General features: G+C 41.6%; 1 protein-coding gene and 1 long non-coding RNA gene across 3 annotated transcripts; one reads left to right on the forward strand and one right to left on the reverse strand.

The window, feature by feature from the left end:
- The first annotated feature begins 303 nt into the window (after positions 1 to 303).
- Positions 304 to 2,776, forward strand: LOC108958726. Of its 2 annotated transcripts, none has more exons than XR_005549389.1 (3): positions 304 to 514; positions 1,573 to 1,668; positions 1,813 to 2,776. It is a non-coding gene; the product is annotated as an uncharacterized LOC108958726 (long non-coding RNA). The 2 variants fall into 2 exon arrangements; XR_005549390.1 differs by having other exon boundaries at positions 2,035 to 2,776.
- LOC104437990 (protein STRICTOSIDINE SYNTHASE-LIKE 4-like) lies at positions 2,026 to 7,063 on the reverse strand. The gene is made up of 6 exons (XM_039308666.1): positions 6,818 to 7,063; positions 6,510 to 6,722; positions 6,338 to 6,408; positions 2,958 to 3,194; positions 2,683 to 2,815; positions 2,026 to 2,494 (listed from the first exon to the last, which is right to left on the reverse strand). The coding sequence occupies exons 1-6, from the start codon at positions 6,989 to 6,991 to the stop codon at positions 2,228 to 2,230; spliced, it is 1,095 nt and encodes a 364-aa protein (XP_039164600.1). The 5' UTR covers positions 6,992 to 7,063; the 3' UTR covers positions 2,026 to 2,227.
- Positions 7,064 to 7,415: the final 352 nt, after the last annotated feature.

Here is a 7,415-nt window from a genome sequence, read left to right on the forward strand (position 1 = left end):
GAAGTCTAACGAATTCATTAAAGAGCCCTACAAAAAATTGGATGGAGATAGGAAGTGCTTCGAATATCACAAATATGGCATCTTTTAACATTAAAATTTTCACTCGTAGATCCATCGTACATTTTCAGAAAATTTCAGCCATCGAATCCGCCAATAACAGCGGAACTTCATCCCTAACCAAAACAATTCGGTGTCAGTAACCGGGCGTCCACTTTTCTTGCTATGTTCCTTCTACATGTAGAAACTGGAGGCACCGTAATTTATTTATGGCACCGACCCAAGCCATTAGGTCCGACATGATCGAACTGCCGTTAAACCAAATCTCTCTAGGCGAAATTTTCATGCCACATGGCACGCTCCCGTTAGTTAAAATCCTCGCTATCCACGATATAGGACATATGGTGCCCAATGGTTTAATCAATTTTCGTGATAGCTTCCTTCAGTGATTCGTGCGCCAACTGCGGCCTCAGTCCACTTCATTAACGAGGTAGCATCCCCCGTTCTGTTGTCACAAGTAAGATGCCGAGAGTCCGATTCTCTTATTACGATGAAACTGATTATATTTGAATTTTTTTTTCTTTGATTTCGAACATCATGAACTGATTTAGCTTGAGTTTAGTTGTAAATTTGAGCTCGAAATGGCTTCGATCTCTTCCTCAACGGATTGACCATAACATGTTCGATGAAATGTGTCGGAGACCTCGTTGTGAATTGATTCCAATGATCGTCCGATTTGAAAGTAAATTAGTGATGTTCACTTGATATTGTTTGATTTAGCTTGAGTCTAGTCGTAAATTTGAGTTCGTAATGGCTTTGATCTGTTCCTCAACTGATTGACCATAACATGTTCGATGAAATGTGTCTAAGGCCTTGTTGTGAATTGATTCCTGTGATCATCCGATTCAAAAGCACATTAGTGATGTTCACTTGATATTGTTTGATTTTCAGTCTTTAGACATGATTACGAGTATATGTCATAGTTGCCAAGAATGAAAAATGGACATTGGAGAATAATCAAAGGTTTTTACCTTCACAACTTCCTTGACTGTTCTTGTGTCTACTCTTTGGTACCACACCACTGCTTTTTTACTTGCTAAGTGAGACAAGGGCTTTTCTCTTTCTCCAATGGAATATTTTTACTCTTACTGATTTCTCTTTCTCCAATGGAATGTTTGTACTCTTACTGATTAACTAAAAGAAAGCAAGGGCTTTTTTCACCTGTCCAGAGATTTAATTGTCGAACTTGCTCTCTCCCTTCTGCAAGAAGGGAGATGACACGGAGGCAAGTGCCTTGTGGCACATATGTCCCACTCTCACTTAAAAAATCGTTAATACTATCCCGCCTGCTGATATCTAGACGATGATAAAATTTGCGCCCCAACCGCTGGCCGCAACAGCTCTTGCGTTCTATCCTCAAGACCATAACATTATTGCAATAGAAATGGAGAACTCCTCTATTCAAATTCGATATGTGTGAGCTCATGGTGGGGTGAGAACTGTTTTCATTGTTGTTGAAAGTTAACCTTGTTTTTCACAACAAAGTTATGGATATTGATTGTTTCACTTTCGCAGCTCAACAGAATACTCAGAGGACATCAGAAAAGAATTACAGGCCTTGCCTTCTCAAATGTCTTAAATGTTCTCGTGTCTTCTGGCGCTGACTCTCAGGTACCAAACCATTGCTGCCTCTTACTTTCCAATTAAACATGCCTAAGTTTTGGGTAGAGAGAGCAATGTAGTTTAAAGTGCTCCAAAAAGAGGGTCGATGTTCACTCAGGATATACTGATGCTTATGTCCTCAATAAACATCAGGTCATGAAGGCATCCTTTTCTGGCGGAATAAATCCTTCCAGAAAACTTCATCTTTCGTGTCGACAAATTAATCTTAACCCATTAAGTATGAAAAAAGAAGCTATGATGTCCTTACAATGGACAGATTGGTGTGATTCTGATATAAATACACAATATAGAATTTTCTTCTTTCATTTGTGCATCAATGTTGTTGTCCCCTTTGATTGTGTATCATCACTGCAGTTCTAAGAAATTGTTATGAAATCCGCCTCCTGGAACCATCGAACTTTCGCAGTTCAGAACCGGTGAAGCAAATGATGCTATAATACATGTAAAAGCTCAACTACCTCCCATCTGAAATACTCCCTCTACCAAGATTTGCGAATTGGTATAACTTGAATACCAGTTTGAGTGAGAATTACATTAGGCAACATCATCAGATGAGGGGTAATTTTCCAATGAAGTTGGAGTTGAGACTTCCCAGGTAAAGATGACCCTCGAACTCAAATGCTGAGGTAACGAACGAGATGACTTTCCCGTCAGGATCGTCAAGCTTCTTGATTATCTTGCCATCAGCTCCCACATGCAAAACACTCGCTTTTCCGTACACTCCATTCACTTTCTTGATCAAACTTGGGTATGTTGCTATCAAGTGCTTGGCTGCCTTGGAGGCGTGCACGAACTCCCACCCTTCAGATGTCAACTGCACCAAATTTGCAAAGAGCATGGATAGAGCATCCGAAATACATGGTCCGAAAGAAGCCGAACCGCTCACAATGTAATGCATGTAGTTTTGCCCAAAATCAGGGGCACCATTATCTCCTTAAGAGCACTAATCACTTTGGATTTTAGATTTTTAATTATTATGTTGCGAAAATCCTACGCATATACCTGCACTAGGGCAATCCAAAAAGATCCGTCCGGTGCAAGATTGATGTTTTCAGGTCCGCCAGGAAGATTGTCAATGAAAATCTCCGTTTTCCCAGCTTCATCTCCCTTTAGCCAATGTTTCAAACACCTAAACCTGCGGAACACACACATGCGCATAAGCTAAATTGCACTACTTTTTTTCCCTTTTTCTCCCCAAAACTGCACTAAGATGATTTATTTTCAAGAGGAATTCCAATGATGAGTTCTATAAAGTGTGCATAAGTGGATGTACTCACTTCCAAGTTTCGCATACAATGAGAAAATCTCCATCCCTAGAGAGAGCGACGCCATTTGCGAAGCCCAAGTCATCAAGAACAATCGAAGTTTGTGACGATGAAGGGTCGAATTTGAGAAGCTGGCCATGGGGTTTCGCCTCGAGGACGTCCAAGTACCAACTGCGGTCATCAAACCTGGTGCTGGCTATGCTGAAATATAGACTCCCATCCGATGCTTCAATGACGTCATCCGCAAATCTATACGTAGCAATCATAGAAAAAACATTAATTTTCAATGACTTTGTGATGAAACTACTCCTTGTGCTTTTGTCAGTTCTCGTGCTTTGAGATAAACTACTTCACTGACTATGCTACCGTTAGGTACATATGTTCATGAGGCAGGCAATCTCATGGGCCCGAGTCCCCCATGAGCCTCCAACCTAGCCGATTTCCAGCCAGACTTGAACGTATTTAGTGCCATGCTCAATTCATCGAGACCCAAATCATTAGGGAAAATAATTTTCACCCAAGGTGCGGTTTGAGTTCGGTCTGGGATTGGGTTTAATTGCTAGTGTTTCATGATTTTGCACCATCGAGCATATTATGCGATAAGTATAAAGCAACATCATATAGACATAATATTCTGGGAATTACCCTACCAAAAAATCTGAAAAACTCTAACTTCGCATACAAGCAAGCAACTGGGTGCAGGTGGTTGACTCTTTTAGAGGTCTCAGAAAATTTTGCCACATCACATTGTAAATTACTTACTTGATATCTTTAACATTATTGTTGCAGGAGTAGGAGGACAAGAAAACTTAAGCTGGCAAACCCCCAAGTTTCGTTATTTCTTTTGTCTTTTTTTTAAATTTGAAACAATGTAATGTTACCTTAATTTCGAACTCAGCCCTTTTTTTCTTCATATTCATGACGAAATAATTCATTTTAATGAGTAAAATCCCGCGAATTTTTTTCATAAGAATACCCACTAATATTTATGTATCAAATAACATGCGAGCCAAAATTCAAATAGATTGTCCTTATTACCCTTCCAAATTTCTCAAGCCTATAATGAAAGTACTGGAATGTCTATTTAAATTGTTAGTCCAAGTAGAAAGAGTTCATTCGACAGTGATGTGTAGCCCCGTGTTTCTTCGCGCACCATGGTCCCTTGTGGATTTCTCTTCGTGAGAAGGTGATCGGGAAAAATCTCAGAACACCACACAAATCGCTCGAGAAAAGAACTAACATGACTCCAACATTTGTGGTGTTGTCTGGATACTAAGGCTGCGTTTGTTTGTATTTCTTTTTTTTGTTTTTAAACACTTTTTCTGTTTTTTTGTTCTTTTGTTCCCGAAACAAAAAAAAATGAAACAAGAAACACAAATTTTGTGTTTCTTGTTTCAAACACAAATCGAAACACTTTTGAAATTTTTCTTCTTTTTCTTCTTAATTCTTATTTTCTTTCTTTTTCTTTTCGCGGTCGCCGCCTCGGCCATGGCCGGCCGACCGGCCGACGAGGGCCGGCGGCCTCGCCCGGCACGGCGAGGCCGAGCCTCGCCGTAGCCGGGCGAGGTCGGCCTCGCCTTGGCTAGGCGAGCTCGAGCTCACCCGGATCCGGCGAGGCCGAGCTCGCCCGGCGGCCGGCGAGGCTCGGCCTCGCCGGCCACCGCCCCGCGACGCCGACTGGCGATGGCTCGGCAAGGCCGAGCCTCGCCGCCGCCGGGCGAGCTCGGCCTCGCCGGATCTGGCGAGATCGAGCTCGCCCGGCCCGACGCGCCGACATCTCGCCGGCCGGGCGAGCTCGATCTCGCCCGGATCCGGCGAGGCCGAGCTCGCCCGGCGGTCGGCGAGGCCGAGCCTCGCCGTGCTGGGCGAGGCCGCCGGCCCTCGTCGGCCGGTCGCCGGCCATGGCCGAGGCCGGCGACCGCCAAAAGAAAAAAAGAAAAAAAAAAAAAAGAAAAAGGAAAAAATAAAGAAAAAAGGAAAAAAATAAAAAAAAATAGAAAAATAAAAGAAATAAAAAAATTATACAAATTTACCAAACGTGTTTATTTATTTTTGTTAGAACAAGTTTACCAAACGCGTTTTTTTGTTGAAAAATTGTTCCCGAACGAAACACTTTTTTTTATTTCATTCTCTGAACAATTTTTAAACAGAAACGCAAACAAACGCAACCTAACGAACAAATACCCACCATACGTTGTTGTCAATGACAATTGAAGAAGAAAAGAGACAAAACACCCTGTAGCATGTGCCACGCATGGCGCATCATGGCAATAAAAAGCTGCTATTCTTCAATTATCTTCCTTTGACTGAGTCGCAAATGCTTACACATGGCTCAATTTTAAGCTGTTACTTTTAATTTCCGTCGCTTTCCCTACGATCGCGCCTGATTAATGTACTATTGACAAGTGACCTTGCAAGGTGTTACGTACTCATTAGTTAATGGAAAATTAGAGGATGGAGTCGTCTTTAGGATTTAAGAAGCCAGGACACGACAAGTTCAATGCAACATTATCTAACTTGTCGCATATCACTGGTGAGACATGTTAAATTGTGACGTGCATTTGATGTTCATAAGACTAATCTATGGTAGGAATTTACAAAAGATAAATAATTTAACAAGTCTTCATTTTCGTTTATGTAAGTTGTCATAAAATGTTGTTTTGAACTAACTTAAAAGTATAATATGGAGTCTAACTCTAAATGGTACTATTCTAAGGAGAACTTGAGATATCATTTATTGAAGGGTACGCACGTTTCTTGTCGAAGTACGAAATCCCTATTGCTCTCTAACAAGGTCAATCTCTTGAAAATATGGCTAGACAGTGACAAAATAAGAGAGAAGTCGGAAGAATTTGTTGCAGATGCAAATTATTTTTAGACTCATTTTAATAAATTAAGTGTATCATTGATTCTAACAAAGTTAGGTGTAAATTTCCCCTTCTAGATGATCGATGCATCAGTTTTTTTTTTTTTTTTGAGCTATAACTCAGTAATCGTTCCTTATGTCTTTTTTCCTTTTTCTTTCTCATCTTCTTCCCTCCATCCACTACAACATTAAGCTAAGACCACCATTGTCTCCAATTCCGATCACCATAGCGATGCCGCCTACGGCCTGCCACTCTCTCTCTCTCTCTCTCTCTCTCTCTCTCTCTCCAATCAAAGGTCACCCATTGATGACAACGGCTATGGCAGATTAGGTGGGCAGAGAGGTAGAGGCAGAAGAGATAGAAAATGAAAGTCGGTTTTATATTGTTGGGGCGCCCCCCCATGTGTTTCTAGGAACTACAGAGGCGTGCAGAACAGGAGGACTACCACGCCCCCATGGGAGTGTCCGGAGTTATAAAATGAAAAGAAAAAGAACTACTGCCAATCAAAATGGTTAAAAACATTACCTTAATTCAGATCCATTGACTTGTGATAAAAGGACATTCGCTTGACCATCCTTATCGACCCAGAGCAGACCCTGGCCAAATCACATCACAGAGAGTTTGCAACATGAGCACCTCACAAGTCAATTTCTCCATAAAACCAATTTCATCATCTCTTTAATCTTATCACGCACACCTTCTCAGTATCGCACACAATGATGCCACCTCTCCTGGTCGCTGCGATCCCCAGAAGTGTCCGGCTGTTCAACATGGTCCAGTTTTCCCAGGACCCATCTCGATGCAGCCTCCTAATCCAACCATCTTTATTCGCAGTGTAAAGCACGCCATTTTCGTCCAACCAAACGTCTTCTGAATTTTTCACCAAGCCCTCTCCAAGTTTGGCCACGCCCTGCACGAAACAAAAGGTTTTTTGCATAAATGAAGAATTGAGAAATCGAAGAAACGATAGATTGAACCTTCTGTATGACGAAGCTTTTCAATTACCTGCAAGCGGGTGTTTGTGGGAAGAGAAGTTAGGGACGATGGTTCCGGTAAATGGAGCAAGTCAGGAGATATTGGCGAAAACACGAAGATCTGGAGCGCTACAGCGAGGACACAGGTGAAGACGAAGCCCGAGAGCGGCAGCACAAAGCGGCTCAAGAAGCCTAGTGGAGCCATTGTTGGAGAGTGAAAGAGAGACAAGGACGTTACCTAGGAGAAGACGAGTTTTTGACGATATTATATGTCTGTACTCATTTTGAGAGAGAACCGGCAACGAATAAGATCGAGTTGAGTTTTTGGCCGAAGGCAGGAAAGGGACGAGACATTATTGATGGATGCTGGAGCAGATGCTGAGTAGCTGGAGTTTTTTTTTTTTTGGTCGAAGACTAGCTGGAGTTTTTTTTTTTTTTTTTTTTTGGTCGAAGACTAGCTGGAGTTTTTTTTTTTTGGTCGAAAACTAGCTGGAGTTGACAAGGCATGAATAGTAGAAGAGACATTTATTATGAGAAAATATTAAAGACTTCTCTAAGTTCATTTATCATTAAAGATATTTTAATAATTTCATTGATTTTCCATATCTCAAGATCCATGCATATCTTCA

Source organism: Eucalyptus grandis, chromosome 3, assembly GCF_016545825.1.
Source record: "Eucalyptus grandis isolate ANBG69807.140 chromosome 3, ASM1654582v1, whole genome shotgun sequence".
In the NCBI taxonomy this organism is placed as follows: domain Eukaryota; kingdom Viridiplantae; phylum Streptophyta; class Magnoliopsida; order Myrtales; family Myrtaceae; genus Eucalyptus; species Eucalyptus grandis.

Coding starts and splice junctions, on each gene's coding strand:
- LOC104437990 (XM_039308666.1), bottom strand. CDS start 6,991: ATGGCTCCACTAGGCTTCTTGAGCCGCTTTGTGCTGCCGCTCTCGGGC. Junction 6,409..6,509: donor TTGTGTGCGATACTGAGAAG/GTGTGCGTGATA, acceptor TGATTTGGCCAG/GGTCTGCTCTGGGTCGATAA. Junction 2,495..2,682: donor TTTGGATTGCCCTAGTGCAG/GTATATGCGTAG, acceptor AATTTGGTGCAG/TTGACATCTGAAGGGTGGGA.